The following is a 17,446-nucleotide window of genomic DNA, read 5'->3' on the forward strand; positions in this document are numbered from 1 at the left end:
TTTTGTGCGATGCCAACAGAAATCAGAGGACAGGGATGACTTTCATTCTTTTTGGCGACATTAAACGATGTCCTTGCGATTTTGTGCGATGTTGTGTGATTTTGTGATTTGTGTACGATATTTTTACATCATTATGCGATAATACTTTTGTTTTTTTTTTATTATTTTCTTGTTGTGTTTTTTGTACGATATTGTGCGATATTATTTTGTGCTTGTGCGACATTATTTTTTTCTTGTGCGACATTATGCGATTATTGTGCGACATTGTTTCATTTTTTATTATTTTCTTGTCCTTGCTTTAAACTGAAAATAATAAAAAATGAAACAAGGTCGCACAATAATCGCATAATGTGGCATAAGAAAAAAATAATGTCGCACAATAATCGCACAAGCACAAAATAATATCGCTTAATGTCGCACAAAAAATACAACAGGAAAATAATAATAATAATAATAAAAATGTTATAAAATAATATAAAATAATATAAAGTAGATGAGAAGAAAGAAGAAGAAGATGAAGAGAGAAAGAGAAAGTGAATGAGAATTTCTGAGTTGTTTATTCCAATGGGGTGAACCCCTATTTATACAAATACAAGAGTGAGATATTAAGAAACTAAGAAAAAGGGAAACTAAGGAAAAGAGGAATGTTGATTACAATTCATGGTAATAAATAAATGATTTGGACATCCACATAATTAATAATATTTATAACACTCCCCCTTGGATGTCCATAATAGCTGTCTTATTAAAAATCTTGCTGAAAACTTGGTCAAAGGAAAAAGAGTATAGTGTAAACTAACTCCCTCCCCCTCATTTAGGCATTTGTGGAGATCTTCTAATCGACGAATTTCGATCTTGTCTGCCATCTTCTCAAATGTTGATGTTGGTAATAACTTTGTGAATAAGTTTGTAAGATTGACACTTGATTGAATATGTTGAACACCAATATGCATTTTCTTGAAGCGTATAAAGAAGAATTTCGTGAAATGTGTTCTAACTCTATCTCCTTCAATGTACCTCCTTTTAGTTGAACGATGCAAGCAATATTATCCATAGAGAATTGCTTGGGTTGATACTTCTTTATTGAGTGCAATCTATATGTTTCCCGAATATGCTATGCCAATGATCTCACTCACACACATTCTCTACTTGCTTCATAAAATGCAAGTATGTTAACATGATTTATAGTTGCCTCGTTAAAAACCTTGCCAGAAAAACCCAGTGGGACAAAATCTGAGCTAAGGGAAAAAGAGTACAATATATATTTCATATTCATAACTATTTGCAAGTTGCCTCGTTAAAAACCTTGCTAGGAAAACCCAGTGGGACAAAACCTGAGCTAAGGGAAAAAGAGTGCAACATAAATATGTCTCCCCCTCATGCACATATGATCCATAATTCTTTTGGTGATAATAGATCTCATAAGATTATTGTTATCACTTTTAAAATATCACCATATATAATCTTTGATCATATATTTTCTATAACTCTTCCAGAGTATGTATGGACTTCTAAATTATAGATGAGGGGTTCGTGGAACATTAGTCTTTATCCAACTAATTGTATCATTCATGTGTGTACACAACTTTGTTCATACGAAAATTTAAAATTTCAAGTAGATATGAACATAACACATTAATGGTACTACAAATTTTCATTTGTGACAATGATGGTACTCCAAGACCATATATTTATTCTATCTTGTTTTATGATCTTAATTTCCATATCAAATGATCATATATCTATAATTCTTGATACATATGACGTACTTCAGGACTTCAATACTAATGAACAAACTTTATACATTAATATTTCTCGAAATACAAAAGAAATAAAAGTTTGTTCTTCAATTAATCAAAAACTCTTCAAGAGTCTATCACAACGTATAATTTACGTATTTATATTGCATAGACAACCATAGGTATTTTTCAAATAATAATTTACTTACATGTCTTTATTTCATACAAAGATCTTTGTCATATAGTGCGCGCGACTTTGAATTTATATCACTTAAGACATGTATTAAATTCTTCTAGAATTTTTAGATAAAGCTTATTTCAAATTCTCACTATATTAGGAGCTCCAAATAAATAACCTTTTGTTGCAACATTTATGTGACGCTTATAAATCCTCATAAAATATATTCCAGACTATAATCAAATCATGATTATATTTTCTCAATATTTAAGCCTTACTTCAATCAATCTCATGTCTATGCAAGCTTTGTACAACAATTCATTATGTACAAATACATATATGCAAATTTCTCATTAGAAATATTTATTTGCACACCCTACAAGTCTTACTTCACTTTATGTGAGTAAATTTACCTGGATTGCGTCATAATATTTTGGCCAAAAATCAAAATGTATGTCGATAATTCTCGACAAATCTAATGCAATGATCCTTGCTATCTCATGTTAGTTTATTGCATATGCACACATTCAATATTTATTGTCGACAAAAATTTCAATAAATGATAATTTCCTCCCATATTGACATAACTTATAGAGATCTCTTTAAATTACATATTTTTCAAATATGTTTATGATTTATAGGTACCTATAACGAATCACTTCAGGGATTCAATTATGATCAAATGTGTTATGTCTAACTTCTTTTGGGAGTCTCTTCTAGAGTACCGTTTTCAGCACGGTTATCATTTTAATACTTTATAACATTAAGGTATCTCCATGAGTACCTCTAGATTTAACAACTTCAGGGCAAATCAAATGAACATTTACTAATAATTTCTATATTGTTCATTTACGCTTCAGGCGTTTTCAACTCATTCTATCTCAACTTTGAGTAATATTGATTTGCAGTTGGTATATATCATTTTGAACTATATCGTTCTTATACTTTGTGCAAGGATCATTTTTCAAAAATTATCATCGATCCCAACTGCTTCTCTCACCCTGATCGAGAGAATTTTAAGAAATTGTGATATCTAATAATATTAATACACCTGTAGGGATTTCAATATATCACAATGAATCAATATCTATTTAAACTCATATATATTATATGACATTGAACTTCAGGTTCAATAACTTCAGTTTCAAGTTCAATACTTATGAACTTAATTCATTTCTAAGAATGAGTCATACGTGTATAATTAGAAATACATAAATTTACACATTTTGTAAATGCATGATCATATAATCTTATCACATCGATAAAAAACTATGCAATAAAAATCTAACAATGGCTCAAGATTGTTAAGAAAATATAATTTAAATATTTTCTATGTGGAAATATATGCACATTCTTCTTTTGAGCCTTATAAATAACAATGAGAAGAATCTTCTGGTTCTTCAACAAAATTTAGTCAAATTCTTTGACAATTTATTGCATATGATTGATCATGTCAAAATAATTCAATTCATGAACTTCAGGTTCACTATAATTTGTATTTCAATGAAACTTTCAAAATGTAATGTAAATTCATTACAACATAATCATTACAAGTTTCATTTTTATATACACGAATAATATAATTATATTATTCTCCAAAACATATACACTCTTCAGGAGTCACTATTATGTTTATCAAACTCTATATTTCTTCAAGAATCACTATCATCAATTCAATGATGTGTATAATGTAAAATGTATATGACAACTTCATCATGTTGTTATAATGGTCAAATAGATATAACCATAATATATCATTCATGTTTCTTGGTATCTTTTTAACAAGTCGTCTAATTTATTAATAGACTATTCATCAGTCTAATTATCATGACATGATATATTACATATTTAAATGTACAACTAGTACATATAATAAGTCATCTCTTATTACTTTCATAACTAGATAAAAGTTATACATCTAGGTACATACAAAGATGTTTTACTACTCAAAGTAGCAATTGTATGTAAGAGTACTTCTTCAGGAAGCTTTTCAAATAATCATTTTGTGATTCTTTATCACTTTGATTATATTGGATCACTAACAAATATTAGTAAATTATATATCCACTTTTGGGAATATGCAAACTGAATTATATAGTAGCTATATATATACATATCTTGTACTAACAATAGTTTGAAACTATTGATTTCAAGAAATAATAAAATATGTATATATTAATTTGCTTCTGGCATTACCAATATATGTGAAATCTATATTCTTTGAAATAGAATTTCATGTCTATTCATTCTCTTTAGGTAATGATATTTAAATATTCTAAATGTACAATAAGTTTGTACAATTCACATTCTATTAAATAATCAAGTATACTTTTATCTTGATTATAAGTATGTCCGTACTACAGGTACGCGACCACTATTATTCAATTCCACACATGATATATAAATTTCACGCACTTTGATTATGTGTGGTATCTCATCTTTTAGTTGTTTCCACTTTTTTTGGAAATATTTGAGTAGTAAATAATGTAATTGATTATTTAAAATCATTACATTCACTTCGGGGAATGACGTTGAACAAGTAGAACATTATTATAAATTTCTTAAAAATTTATTACTTGTTCATCCATAAAAAATATAAGAATTCATTCAACAATTTCTTTTACGATATTTCAAAGAATATATGAATGCAATTTTTGCATAGTCTCCAAGATGTATGCAAAATTTAATCTTTAACATATGTCAGATTCAATAATTTCCAACATTGCAAGTAATAACAATGTATAATAACATGACTAATACGAGGAATCTTTAAAAGTGATTGACTTCAATTCGTATCATTCTCTGCAGGGAATGATGAACAATAAATACATGCCTCATGTATTTAAATAACATTAGTCATGCTCATTGCTATTCTTATACTTTGATGTTTCAATGCAATTTTCTTAATATTCGTTTTGGATATTCAAAACCCACTATAAAATTGCATCAATAATAATCATTTTTAATGATTCTTTAGTTGTATTCACATAAATACAATCATTTTTTTTTTTGACAAATATAAAACATTTACTTCAGGAAATATTTGTCAAAATCTATATCGATATTAGATTACTTTTCATTGTCCTCAAAGAATACAAGAATATATATATAAATATGTATTCATCTCTTTCATTATATATCCATCAACTATATAATGAATATTACGTTTGCATAATCTTCAGGATATATGCAAGATTTTATTGAGGACGCATAATCATCAGGATATATGCAATATTTTATCGAGGATGCATAATCTTCGGGATATATACAATTTTTTTTATCGATGATGCATAATCTTCAAGATATATGCAATATTTTATCGATGATGCATAATCTTCAGGATATATGCAATATTTTATCGATGATGCATAATCTTTAGGATATATGCAATATTTTATCGATAATACATAATCTTTTGGATATATGTATAATTTATATAGATTTTCTCTATCATATCATAGGCGCACATATATTGTAAATATTATGAATGATAAGAACATAATATATATATATATATATATGAAATTAATAATAAATATATAAAAACATATACATACATATATAATATATAAATATATAGATAAAAAGAAAAAAGAAAACAAAAGGATTCTTGAAATTGTTTCAGTCAGATAAGTATATATATAAATATATATTTAGTGTATCATGACTTTGAAACAATTCAAGAACTTTAACAAAATACTTACATTGGGACATAGCATAGACTCATGCTTGAAGCTTGGACAGAGACTCGTGCTGATAACGTGTTATAAAATAATATAAAATAATATAAAGTAGATGAGAAGAAAGAAGAAGAAGATGAAGAGAGAAAGAGAAAGTGAATGAGAATTTCTGAGTTGTTTATTCCAATGGGGTGAACCCCTATTTATACAAATACAAGAGTGAGATATTAAGAAACTAAGAAAAAGGAAAACTAAGGAAAAGAGGAATATTGATTACAATTCATGGTAATAAATAAAAGATTTGGACATCCACATAATTAATAATATTTATAACAAAAAAAGTATTATCGCATAATGATGTAAACATATCGCACACAAATCACAAAATCGCACAAAATCGCAAGGACATCGTTTAATGTCGCCAAAAAGAATGAAAGTCATCCCTGACCTCTGATTTCTGTTGGCATCGCACAAAAAATCGCACAATGGTGTACAAAATCGCAAAAATTCGAAAAACCCAGAAAAAAAAAAAAACCACTGTTTGGATATGAACTCTACTTTCATTTCAGATCACAAAAATGACATAATACAACAAATAATGTGTAGATCCATGAAATATAATAAAAACCAACAATATTTTATATAAAAAATACTTACCCATTACTTTTGGAGTGAGGAAAATGAAAATTTTTGTGAGGAAAATAAAGCTTTTGGAGGTCCTACTGTGTGGTTGTGGTCCGTCGTGGTTGAGGTGCAACTGAGGTCGTCGTGCGTGGTGGTCCGACTGGTTTTGGTGGGTGGTGGGTGGTGGTGGGTGAGGGAAAACGAGAGAATGAGAGAGAGAGAGAAATGAAGGTGAGGTTTTTTGGTTTTGATGGAAGGGTATTTTAGGGTTAAAAAAGAATTAAAAGTATAGTTAAAAAATATATAGTGAGAGGAATATTTTAAAACCATGTGTAATCTTTTAGCATTAAATATCAAATTTCCCAACTAAAAAAAGCTCAAAAAAATAAATGATTCAAACAACAATAAAAAGAACTTATAAACAACTAAAATATAACAATAAAGATAAAATAAGAAACTACAAAACCACAATAAATCAACATAGTTATTAAAAATTTATAAATAAAATACTAAATTATAAAAAACAAAATCAATAAAGATAACACCAAAACACTATCATGAAGAAAAAAGCTTAACTTAAAGAAGAAGAAAAATTGAAAACGAATATGTGTTCTTTCTTTTAAGGCATTTCATCAAACACATGTGTCAACGGTATCTTTATATACATATATACCCAAAAACTCAACTTAGAAAAGATTAAAAAAAACACAAAATTTATAGAGAAATTAGTATAATCAGTGGCAAACAAATACCTCAGCAGCAATATTTTTAAAAAATACTCAATTCAAAACTTCCATTCATGTTTAAACAAAATAAGAAAAAAATTTACAGACTTTAATATAAAAACTTGAATGACAAAAAAATAAACCACATGTAATAGCTTTAAAAACATAGGAACGACCGAGACAAACCCGGAACGTTGTTTCCCAAATTGGATGGCGACATAGGAGGGGTTGCAAACAACTAGGAACTGGTAACAATGTCTTGATGACGACGTGGGAGCTTGGAGAAAAAAATCTGTGATGGTGGGACTTGGAGATGAGACCTGCAACGATAGAGATTGGAGACGAGATTTCCAACGGTAGGAGATTGGAAGTGACTGCCATTGAAAGTGAGAAGTGTAGAACGAGTGAGGGAAGATGAAATGATATTTTTGCAAATATAAAAGTTTAAAAAGAAATTTTTTTAATATTTATAGGTATAAAAGTTTAGATACTCTTATAAAAGTATTTTTATAAATAAAATTGTTTATTAAATTTTTTATGTAAAAATTTCATCAAACAAACTTTGGCCCACCGTATATATTACAAGATAAGTCTACAGTGCACTCCTTAAATAGGTGTTTCGATAGACCTGCTATATATTTCGGCATTCAAGAGAGTTTTTTAGTTTTTTTTTTTCATGAGTGCATACGTTGTACCTATTTATGACTACTTGTAAATTTTTAAAAAATTTCAAGTAGTTTGCAATGTTGAAAATAAGTCTTACATATTTATTACATGTGCGACTACTAAATTTATGTTTAAACTTTATTTTCGGCACTATAAACTATTCGACACTTTCTAAAAATTTATAAATGATCATAAGAAGTTACAACGTATGCAATAATAAAAAAAATTAAACTAAAAAGCTCTCCTAAATACCACCGAAACAAATATGGGCTACCAAAGCAACCTTCAAGAGAGTCTACAGAAATTTCCTATTATCATATTTACGTATTTGGTTCAATATAAGATAAGTACTTACATACCTGGACCTTTATGGAGAAGAAGCACTCCCAATTTTTATATTGCACGATTGTTCACCAACTTCAGACATATTTTGATCATTTTCCTTCTTGATCCATGTTCCATCTTTTTGTACAAAACTGTAATTAATTTCGATGTTGGGGATGTGAAGCCATTCTTTTAAACAAGAATGTTCAAGGATGGCAGAGTCACCAATTCTCAACTCCTCCAATGGCGTCATTCTTAGAAAGCCAGGAAGTGCTTCCAAACTACGACAATATGTGATTCGTAATGAACGTAGACAAGGCATAACTTTTGAGCTTGATGAACTACTTGTTGCTGCTGTTGCTGTTGTTTTACTCCCTTCCCATTTTTTCCATTGTGAGAAGTAATTAAACCAAAGTTTCCTCAATTTCGGGAATGAGTCTTCTTCTTCATGATTAATTCCCCAAAACTCAATACCAATATATTTCACACTAGAAAATATGGATAGTTGAAGTGATTCCAAACATGGCAATTTCCCTAGAGGAGGTAAAGTTTCACAATTATCAAAACCCAAAAGAGAAAGATATTTCAAGTTGATCAATGAAGTCATCCAACTTGGGGATTTGGCTCCATGGTACTGACTGATTGTTAAAAGTTTCAAGTTTGGATGTGGTTTCAGGGCTTCAAGTATCATATCTTCATTTTGTGGATTTGCTTCCTCTTCAACACTACTTCCATCGAATACTCTAAAGTTTAAACTCAACTCCAAGAGCTCTTTCATATTTCCAAGGCTTATCTTTTCAGCTTCACCCACATTTGCTAAATTCACACACCGTTTTATACGAAAAAATCCTTGAAAGCGATCATAGAAGTTTGGATTCTTCAAATCTCCAAATGGAAAATATGCTTCTTTGTTATTTTTGGGTATGGGAATCATTCCTAGCTTTTGAATACTAGTAAGTTTTCCAACCCCTTTTGGTAACCCTTGCAACTCAGAACAACCATCCACATAAAGACATCTCAACTTTACCACTTTTCCAATTCCTTCTGGTAGTCTTTGAAGATTATAGCACTTACTTAGATTTAAAGTTTGTAGGTTACATAAATCACACAATGACTCCGGCAATATCCTCAAATTGGAATTGTTTGAAAGATCAAGATATCTCAAATGTATCAAAGTGGAAATATTTTGGGGTAGATTGGTCACACCTGGAGCTGGAAGACATAATGTTCGAAGACCTTTTAGATTCTTGACAATGAAATCATAATCAAGTACTACTTCAATGTCATCTATTGAAATTACAAGTGTACGCAATTTCCTTTGAACATCTCTTTTGATATCCTTCAAAATGAGAACTTTGTCTGAGGAATTTGATTTTACATTTAGCAAATTCAAATGAGAAACTTTATGCTCCAAAGACTTCATTCCTAGTTTGATGTCGTCACATTCAATAACAATAATCTTACTTTTTGCTAAAAATTGAGTGAAGTCATGCACAATATCATGCATTTGGTAATAAAGTCTTGGATCAAAGAAACCCGATGCATTGAATTCTTGAAAGTATTCATCAAAGAATGAACGCATGACTAAACTGTCGAAACACTCTTGACCTGTTTTCGAATCACCAACATAACCTTGTGACATCCACATGTCAATCAATGTATCTCTTTCAAATCTATAGTCTTTTGGAAATAGGGAACAATAAGAATAACAACACTTTTCCAAAGGAGATAAGTCATAAAAACTTAACATCAATGGAGCAAAAATCTCTTCTTCAACGACTTTTGAATCCCACAATTTGTTTTGTAAAATGTCATTCCACTGACTCAAACTCTTTCTATAGTACATGAGACCTCCTAAAACTTTTGCAACAAGAGGTAAGCCCTTACACTTACTAGCAATTTTTCTTCCAATTTCTTCTAGTAAGTTAACCTCATTTTCTTCTCCCTCTACAAATACTAGTTGTCTAATAATGAACCAACATTGTTCATCAGACAATTTCTTAAGTGTAATCTTGCTAGTAATTGCCCTCATCATTATAGTGACCTCATCTTTTCTTGTTGTCACTAATATCCTACTACCCGCACCACCCTGCATAAGGGGTTGCTTTAATTGTTCCCACTTTAATTTCTCCTCAGTCCATACATCATCTAAGACAAGAAGGAACTTTATCCCTTTGATAGAGTTACTAATGCATTGCACTAAACTCTCTAGCTCATCATAATTTTGGGCATTTCCTCCCAACCCATCAACAATTGCCTTAGCAACTCTTTTTTGATCAAAAGGATCTGAGACACACACCCAAATTCTCTTATCAAAGTGAGCCTTAACACTATCATCATTATAAGCTAGTTGGGCAAGGGTGGTTTTGCCAAGTCCCCCCATTCCTACAATAGGAATTATATCAATCCCTTTACCACTCTTTTGACTACTATCACATATCAACTTACTCACTAAAATTTCCTTATCATCATCTCGACCATGTATTTCAGTTTCTTCAACCATAGAAATAGTAGTGATTCTTGATTTGACTATGGAACTAGGAATGTATTGTTGTTGAGCATACATTCCAATAGCCCCCAAAACTATGCCATGCTCATGGCCATCTTTTTTTAAACTATCTAGCTCATTAGTCAATTTCTTAATTCTTTTAGCAAAGTCATAGTGCCTAATCACTTGATTAACTTTTTTGAAACAAAACCAAGAAGAGGGAAGTGCTGGAAAGCATACCTTCTTTGCACAAACACGATCACTACTCTCATCACCATCTTCACCAATACCCTTTCCTCCTTGATCAAATTTCTCGATTTCGCACTTGAGAATGGCAGAGTTCCACTCATCCAGCACATCATCCATGTCGAATGATATATCTTCGAGGTCACTTAGCCACTGTTTCAGCCATTGAGAGTCCAGCTGTCTCGTCCCAGCATCTACCAATAAATCTTGGATGTATTTCAGACTTTTTTTGAGCCTTTTCACATCTTTCTTCACATTCTGGACCAATCCCACATTTTCATCAATCTTTGCAAGGGCACTAGAAACAAACTGATCAACAAGTGCACTGGTGAAAGCATCAGCCATAGCCACAATCTTTTTGCCTGAATGTATAGTTGGAGAAGGAATTGATAAAAGATATGCTAGACTTGCTAGTTATACACAATTTATATCAATAAGTGTTGTTCACATAATACAATATAAATAAATAAATATAATATGACTTATCATTGATATGGATGTGTTTGCGTATAACTTTATAATATTTGTAGTAGTGACTTTACAGCATTCGAAGTCTTTGACCGTTATGCAATGCCAAATTCATAGTGCTATATATATGTGGTTGTTGATAACTTGATATGGTATTAGTGTTTGTTTTTTTCAATCTAAAAAGAAGGGTATCCCAGAACAATCTCTAAACTTTTAATCTTGTCGACTAAATGTCTATCCTAAGTTCACACCTAATATTCTTACAAAAAAAATCCTAATAATAATATATACTAGCAAAATTGTATAGCCGCTCTAGTTTAGTTTAAAATATAAATATTTGTTTGGTCTAAAGGAAAGATATCTTTTCAAAAGCAAATAATTAGTGGAGACATAGGGCTCCACCTCCCCTCGCTAGAACCAAACTAGTAAAGTTCAAAGAAGCTGCCCAGCTTGTTACAAAATGAGCAGACTTGTTCAAAAGTCTTAGAATCCAAACAACTTCAATAGTGAATATACAACTAAAGGAATCTAAAATATTAAAAATAGTCTGACAAAAAAATTATTTTTATATATTAAAAGTGACTACCTTCCAAATCTTGGTTTAACAGGGTTGTTTTAACAGAAAAAAAAAAAAAAAAAAAAAAAAAAAAAAACACTAGTTAATTTAGTAATTTTCGATGCTCAAGTTTATGTTTGATAAATTATTTTTTTTTAAATAAAAATAAAAACACTAATCAGAGATCAAAGATGGTGTCCTGTGCAAATCGAAACCAAAACCCCAATTGTTAGCAAAAAAAAAAAATGTGAAACCCTTATCTCAAGGTGAAAGAACGATTTGTGGACAGATAGAATCAAAGATGGAATCAAATAACAAAAGACAGTTTGTCAAAACCCAAATCAAAGAAAAAAGAACTTGCACAAGCAAATGTAACTCGAACAGGGTTAGAAAGAAAGAATTGATACTGCAAATCAAAAGCGATGAAACTGGAACCTCCGGTCTCCATCGTCCCCTCCTTCCTCTCAGTCATCATCGGATGTCCCTCTAATTCCCTCCATCATTCTATCTGTGTGAATTTTTTAGCTCACATTTACTTGCTTAGCTGTATTCGTGTGTTTGTTCACAATATTATCTGGATAAATATTTAAGTCTTATGTTTTAGGGTAAAAATACCTTCTGTTATTAGTGTGGAACTTCAGTAGACATTTGTTCGTTAAGTGTCGTCAGAATCCACGTGTCACTCATTAATTTGTCCATGTCATTATTTTTTTTATTTATTATTTAAAAATTTAAAAATTATGAAAAATTAATAAAAAAACTAAATATAATTAATTTTTTATTTTTTTAACATTTATTTCTTTTCCATTTCTTTTTTTTTAATTAAAAAATAAACTCAAATTGTGAAATTGAAACGCAGAAAAAAAAAAACAAAATCTAGAACCAGATATCCAACTTCAAACGCAGAAAAGAAAAAAAAAACAATCCAAAAATATTTACCCTATCTCTATCAACTCACTATTTTCCTTCCTTATTCATCATCGATTTTCAATTATCCATCAATAATACAAAATGTGTTTAACACCCTAAAACAAACCCAAAACTTATCAAGAACAAAAACTTTATACATCATCCTAAATCAAAATATATTACAAACAAAATACAAATACAACAACCAGATTTAAAGTGAAACCCCAAAACTAAAACCCTTGAATGAAAAAGGTGAAGAACAAATGCCAATTAAGACCATGCCCGAGTCAAACCCACAAACTCAGAATTAAAAACTCAAACTCAGAAATAGAACACAGACCACAAACCCAAATGCCCAAATTCAAGCTCAGATCTGTAAACATTGATAGATTTTTTTTTAACAAAGGTTACATATTGCTCAATGTAAATGTTAGAAACAAATCACATTCAGATAAAGGAGAAGAACCCACAAATGACATACTAACTCTAAAAATCGCTAACCCTATCGATCTGCATTCCAGTATGGTGGTCCTCTTTGGCTTGTCGATTCTCATTCCCAACACGAAACTCGCTAACTTTTTCAACCCCACATGCTTCTGACTTCGATCCTGTGGTCACTCGCTGGTGGATCTCGAGTGATGAGAGATTTGGGGGTTCTTTTAATTATTTTACAATTTGGATACAGAGAGAAAAAGGAAGAAAAAGAGGATGAGATGTGGTGAAATAAGGCTGTTGATGGTGAGGAGGAAGAAGACGATGACGATGGGGGTGTTCGCAGGTTGACGTCGATGAGGGTGAAGAACGATGACCCCCTGGTTCGCACCCCTTGTTCCCAGAAGACGATGAGGGAGAAGAAATTGACCCCTGAATCGCAAAAGAGAAGGAGGAGAAGAATGGGATTTTAGTGTTCTCACTTCTCAGATTTTCTAGGTTTGTATTTAATTTAATTTTAAGTGTTTATGTTTAATTATATTGTATTCTCACGGTTATATAGGATTTTTATTATTAATCAATTTTGTAGGAATTAGATTTTAAGTTTATGTGTTTGTTAATTTTGTAATTTTTTTAATTTAAAAAATAAGTTTTATTTTTATTTTTTTATACATTTTAAATATATTATTTTAATTTTAAAATGATTTTTAAATAAGTTTTAATGAATTTTAAAATGAAAAATAAAAATTTATGATGTGGACTAATAAAAGGGTGACACATGGACACTTACGGGGAAGAAAACGGAGAGGTACCTACGGAAGTTTTAGGAATATGACGGAAGGTATTTTTACTGCCAAAAATACGATTTAGGTACTTATCTGCTACTCGGTATAAAACTTAGGTATTTTTGTCGCAAATTACTCTTAGTAAAATGATTGGGGTTTATTTAGAATTTCATTTTCTGATTTTTTTAAGATGGTGATCATTAAATTAGTCGTAGGTTTATACTGATTAGGTGGAAAATCTCCATATTATATCTGTTCATAAATATTCCTTTGGTATTTATTTATTTTTTTGGAGAAATTTTGTATGTATTATTTATTGATGGATATGACTTGTATCCTTACTGGTCATGTTAAAGTGATGGTATAGGAGGCTGACGGTAGCACTCCTCCTGATGAAAATGTGGCAGGACTAATAAAAACGGTTGACAGTACCAATAAGAGCACTTGCTACAATTGCATGATTAACAATAATTTATTGTATCTCTTTGATATGGTATTTTCTCCCTTTGTGTTTTCTATTTAATTAAAATGTTCAGCATATGATTACTTGACTTTGTTGAATATAAGAAATATGTGTCAGTGTGTGTGTGAGAGATTTGGAGGGGGACAAGTTGAAATTTCCTTTATATTTACATCTATATATTTTTATATATTAAAAGTAATATTTAACGTCAATTTTTGATTCAATAAAATATTGTCAAAATATAAGAATATTTTGCTAAATTTAATTATTATAAATATATATAAATATTAATATTAATTAATATTATTTGTTATATATCTTCTTCAAATAGATGTGAGTTAGTCAAAGAAAGACGCTGGCTAGAAAGATATTGACTTTTGTGAAAAAATCTAATATTGAAAAATGATCATTCTTTTTATGATCAATCTCTTTTGTCATCACACTCCTATGGAGGTTTAGTTTATTTTAAAATAATTTGATGTGTATATAAGAAAATAATTAAATCGTCTTCATTCATCTTTTCTTCTTTGACCGCGAAAGTATCTTATTTAAAATTCCTACTTAAAGATCTTTTCCAAATAAGCAAAATAAGTTTTTTAATCAAACCAAAAACTCCAACTAGGTTAGGGACAAACAACTTACCCAAGTTGGAGTTAATCTAAGCACTATCATTATTAAACAATATGAGGTTAAGCATAACACATATTTCCAGAACTCTAAAATTAAATGTTGTTAGGACCCAAAATTAATAGGGTAATATAGAGCATAGAAAATAAAAGGATATATGGGTCTTTGTATTAAGAATAGTGTTTAGGAGGGAATACAATAGTATACATAGAATACAAAGAATAAATGAAGGATTGTACAAAGAATTGAGTATTTTTTTGCATCTTTGAGAGACTAGGCCACTCAGATTCCTAAGATTATTTTATTATATTTTTCTTTTCTCAACAATATTAATTTAGATTCTAGTTCTTTTGGCTCTTTATTTTTTCTTGCTGCTATATTTTATATGTTTTCCTTGTGTGTACTGTGGGGCTTATTAATTGGTATCAGAGCATTTTTTTTTGTTCACAAATGGAGTCAAAGATTAAATCTATGCAAAGCATTGATTTTGTGGTACTAAATTAAGTATGTGTCGGAAGTATTTATAACGATTATCATTGTATGGCAAGAAGAGTTATGCAAAGTGTTAGTTTTGTGGTTCTAAATCAGATACGTGTCAGAAGCATTTATAACGATTATTATTTTACCACATTCTAAGATCTCCATATGTACATATGTTAAATCTAAGATAAAAGATGAAAGGATATATTTACCTCTTGAAGAAAATCAGTGTATCCTCGTATCTTTTCATAAGTTGTATCCTTAAGATGGTGATGACAAACTCACATCACGATCTTCTAAATCTATCACCACACACAAGAAATAGTGTAGGCTAATTATGATAAAACTATATAATGTGTTCTTATTTTTCTCTCAACACATGAGCAAGAACTCTGAGTGAATAATTATGTAATTATTAACCTTTTTAGGTTTCCTAAATTATACATAGAATTATATTTACTGAGTTTATTGGAAGTGTCCATTGATATAATCAATTCCAGTGATTAGTCCTCCTTGTGTTAATTTGTAAATAGTTTTGTTTAAATTTCTGTTTTACCCTTATTATTACTTTTTTATCCTTAGTACTGTTAATTCACTAGTGAAAGTATAATATAGATCAAATCTAAATATGTGCATAACTTTTAATTCTAGAATTAACACTTAAAGAGAACTAACATTCGATCCATTATGAAAGTCAAGATTCTATAATGTTAATCAAGTTCACAGCCATCCACATTATTTGCTTCCCAAAACAAAAGTTGAGTGAATCAGAAAAACTAATAACATGAACAAGAGTTATGATTACTCAGGATTTAGGCCAATCTACTATTGATTATCGTTATGATATGAATTAGATTTTTATAGTAAATGACATGTTTGATAAAGATAACTTAATTACATATCAATTTATGTCATATATAATCTCTATTATATACAACATCTTCACTTAGATGTCATACCACATCAGTAATCATAATCGAGATTTCTTGCATCGAATAACAGACATAAGTGAACCATTCTAGCAACCGTCAATTAAAGATTCTATAACTTTAATATATTATCGACTATTTTATTCATGACTAAGTGATCTTAATTCTCTGTACAATACAAGTCACAATCTCATATATGAATAAATAATTTTCTAATATTTATATATAAATTATTCAATATCAAATATTAATAATTTAACATTCAAGCATATATCAAAATGTTCAACTAATATTTATAACAAAAAATGTCTTTACAGGTTTTTCAGAGCATAAAACCTAACAATCTCCCACTTGACCTAAAAGTAAACTTGGCATCTCCCTTAATCCCATATTCGTAATATGACCCATAAAAGATGTTGCTGGTAGTGTATTTGTGGATGGATCAACTAGGTTATGTTCTAACGTAATATTTAAGACGACCACATCACCTCTCTCTTTAATATGATCTCTTAGTATATGGTATTTCCTCTCAATTTGCTTGCTTCTCTTGTGGCTTCTTGGTTCATTGGAGTTGGCCACCACTCTATTATTGTCACAGTAGAGCACCAATGGTTTTTCTACTTCTATAACTACTTCCAAATTAGTGTAGAACTTCTTTAACCAAACCACTTCCTTAGCTTCTTCATAAGATGCTATATATTCGACTTTCATGGTTGAATCTGCAATATTAGTTTGCTTAATACTCACTACAAAAAAACCCATTTTCCCCGACTAGTTTTTTGGTCATTAAAACTCATTAATTAGTCACCCAAAATTTTTTGTGACTAATTATTTTTAGTCACCATTTAGTCGCTGAATGTCGGTCGTAGAAGAGATTTAGTGACTAATATATTTAGTCACAAATAATGTTGTTTTCTATGACTAAAATTTAGTTACAAAATATATTAAAGTTAGTCACAGTAAGATTGATGTATTGAACTGTTAGACATTTATATATATAAACTGAAATGTATATGTTTAAGTATTAAGTGCGGAATTAATCAAACATATACACTATATAACTTAAGGATCGAAATACCTCCAGCCATTGAATCTTGAGCTTCAAACCCACATAAGCTTTGATTTGC

At 29.9% G+C, this 17,446-nt stretch overlaps 1 protein-coding gene across 3 annotated transcripts; it reads right to left on the reverse strand.

Annotated features, from left to right (window-relative positions):
• Window positions 1–6,952: 6,952 nt before the first annotated feature.
• On the reverse strand, window positions 6,953–12,285 carry LOC115725237 (putative disease resistance protein RGA3). Of its 3 annotated transcripts, none has more exons than XM_030654682.2 (3): window positions 12,130–12,285; window positions 7,972–11,032; window positions 6,953–7,320 (listed from the first exon to the last, which is right to left on the reverse strand). In XM_030654682.2, exons 1-2 carry the CDS (start codon window positions 12,167–12,169, stop codon window positions 7,980–7,982), a joined length of 3,093 nt encoding a protein of 1,030 aa, XP_030510542.1. In that variant the 5' UTR covers window positions 12,170–12,285; the 3' UTR covers window positions 6,953–7,320; window positions 7,972–7,979. The 3 variants fall into 3 exon arrangements, with proteins under 3 accessions (XP_030510542.1, XP_030510543.1, XP_030510544.1); XM_030654683.2 differs by having other exon boundaries at window positions 7,968–11,032; XM_030654684.2 differs by having other exon boundaries at window positions 12,102–12,259.
• Between the last annotated feature and the right edge of the window lie 5,161 nt (window positions 12,286–17,446).

This window comes from Cannabis sativa, chromosome 6, assembly GCF_029168945.1.
Source record: "Cannabis sativa cultivar Pink pepper isolate KNU-18-1 chromosome 6, ASM2916894v1, whole genome shotgun sequence".
NCBI lineage: Eukaryota > Viridiplantae > Streptophyta > Magnoliopsida > Rosales > Cannabaceae > Cannabis > Cannabis sativa.

Excerpts from the sequence above, each read along its gene's own strand:
- LOC115725237 (XM_030654682.2), bottom strand. The coding sequence starts at position 12,169 with ATGATGACTGAGAGGAAGGAGGGGACGATGGAGACCGGAG. Across the intron at positions 11,033-12,129 it reads GGGGACGATGGAGACCGGAG|GCAAAAAGATTGTGGCTATG; the intron begins GTTCCAGTTTCA and ends CTATACATTCAG.